General features: G+C 64.7%; 1 protein-coding gene across 1 annotated transcript in view; it reads left to right on the top strand.

Moving 5' to 3' along the window:
- The first annotated feature begins 196 nt into the window (after positions 1-196).
- KMT5C (lysine methyltransferase 5C) overlaps positions 197-2,369 on the top strand; it is a 6,982-nt gene continuing 4,809 nt past the window's right edge. Inside the window, 3 exon segments of the mRNA XM_077756904.1 lie at positions 197-392; positions 1,403-1,640; positions 1,794-1,959. Of these exon segments, the coding sequence (XP_077613030.1) occupies positions 1,531-1,640; positions 1,794-1,959 (276 nt within the window). The 5' untranslated portion in view covers positions 197-392; positions 1,403-1,530.

A 2,369-nucleotide genomic window follows, 5' to 3' on the forward strand; every position in this document is an offset into this window, starting at 1 on the left:
CCCCCGCCCTGCCCGGCCCCTCCTCATGTCCAGGCGCCCACGTCTCCTGGCCCTTCGGCGGGCCCCCGGCTGCTCTCAGCGCCCAGCCCCTTCCCTGTGCTTGCTCACCCAGGCCCCTCCCTGCACTCCCGGGCCTAACCCGACCCGTGGGGTCGCCCGCGGGCTCCGGACTCCCCTCCCTGGACCTCACTGCGCGCCGAGGCCCCTGTCCCAGTACCGCCGCCGCGGACCTCAGCCCCTGCTTCTGGACCCTTCACTGCTTACCCAGATCCTTCCCTGGACCCAGGCTCGCTGCTCCCTGGAAGCCTACCTGCCCCTTCTCTGCTTCTCCAAGCCCCGTTCTGGACCTCTCTGCCCCCCTGCACCTTCTCGGGACCTGCCCTCAACCCTAGGTCTACACTGTGGCTTCCCTGGGGTCAACCCTGGGCCCCCAGGCCTTCCCCCCGCTCCGTGGCTCCAGCAGGCACCCCCGGCGCCTCTGCCCCAGCACCCCTCCGCGCATTTTGTCTTTACCCACATGCCTCCCTGCAGCTTCCGCCCTGTCCCAGCGCCCTCTCTCAGCACCTCTTCTTTCTGTATCTCCAGCCTTCCTGTCTTCTAGACCCCCTTCCCCGCAGCTCTAGCTCCCCATCTCCCTTCAGCTCCCCCTTCCTTGCGGTCGCCCATGGACTCTCCCTGAAACACTGTGGTATGGGTGCCCAACAGGCCCTCCGCAGCCTGGGTTAGGGGTCTTGTTTTGTTTCCTTTTGCTAATTCCCTTCTTTCTCCTCTTTTTATGGACCTGTTTGCCTCCCTGTATCATTCCTTTCCTCTCCCCCCTTCCCTGCTTTGTCCTCGGAGCCCCCCCTCCCCCAGAATCCTTGGAGAGGGAGCAGGTGCTGGGATCCTTCCTCCGCTCTCCCTCCCCTCACCCCCCTCCAGGCTGCCTGGGGCTTCACCGAGAGTTTCCTGATGATTCCCAAGGGCTGCTGGGGTGGGGGGTGCGGAATTGGGGGNGGCTGAGGCCAGGAGGAATGAGGGTGGGTGGAGGAACAGTCTGTCCCAGTGGGGTAGGAAGTCGTGGATTTTTCCTTGGTGAAGGCTGGAGGTGGAGATGGGTTCCCCCTGACTCCCTGTCTCTGCGGGGCTAAGCCTTTAGGGTTATTCCTGACTGGGCCAATTAATCAGCCTTCCCTGAGCCAGTAAGGACGTGCGTGCGTGTACGTGCGTGTGTGTGCGTGCGCGTGTGTGTGGTGTATGGGGGCATGAGGGGATCTGCGTGTGGGTGTGCTCCAGAGCCTGGTGCTGGCTGACGGTGACAGATATTTCTTTGGGGCCTTCTCCACTGTCAGAAGTACTTGTTGCATTCCGTCTGCGCCGAAAGCCCTGTGAAGTCAGCTCTGCTTTCCTCCCTGATTCGTAGATGAGACTGGAGACCAAAACGCTTGCCAAATCCTGCACAGCTCCCAAGCGGCCCTCCTGGGGCGCCGCCCCTGCCCCTGCATTGTGCCCTCCACTCTTGGCCAGAGGCAGCATGGTCCGTGGGGCACCATGGGACCTGACAGAGTGACAGCCAGAGAGCTGTGTGAGAATGACGACCTTGCCACCAGCCTTGTCCTGGACCCCTACCTCGGCTTCCGCACCCATAAGATGAACGTCAGGTGAGGCGGCCGGGACAGGGTGGACCCAGGGATCCGGGACCCGTTCCCTTCCTCCACGGCCCCTGCAGCCCCGAGTGGGGGTGGGGGTGGGGCCCGGGAAGGCCCAGTGGATTAGGCCAAGGCCCTGGGACCCAGGCATGCCCTCTCCCCCAGCCCCGTGCCCCCCTTGCGGCGACAGCACCACCTGCGCTCAGCGCTGGAGGCCTTCCTGAAGCAGCGGGACCTGGAGGCAGCGTACCGGGCCCTGACGCTGGGAGGCTGGATGGCCCACTACTTCCAGAGCCGGGGCCCGCGGCAGGAGGCTGCCCTCAAGACCCACGTGAGGGCACCCTTCCCTTCCCCCACCCTCGGCCCACACGTCCTCCCTGGCACCTCAGCCTGTCCTGGGTCCTTCACCGTGGCAGGCAGACCTCTGGAGCCCCAGTCCCTCTGCAGAGCCGCCCCCCACCCCCGAGACTCCCTAACTTCCCCGCCGTTGGGACCATCTGAGACGAGGCTCAGAGAATCCTAGGAGAGTTGGGGGGCCCTCTGCGATGGAGTCCAACCTCTTCATTTGACAGATGAGGAAACTGAGGCCCCGAGAGGGGAAGTGAGTTCCCCAAGAGCACACAGCGAGTCAGTGGCAGAGCAGGACTAGAGCCCAGGCGAGAGAGGGCCGAGGACCAGGCTGCCCCACCTCCTCACCCCGCCCACCCCCTCACCTCCCCCAGATCTTTCCCTACCTCCAAG

This window comes from Crocuta crocuta, unplaced genomic scaffold (assembly GCF_008692635.1).
Source record: "Crocuta crocuta isolate KB4526 unplaced genomic scaffold, BGI_CrCroc_1.0 scaffold142, whole genome shotgun sequence".
NCBI lineage: Eukaryota > Metazoa > Chordata > Mammalia > Carnivora > Hyaenidae > Crocuta > Crocuta crocuta.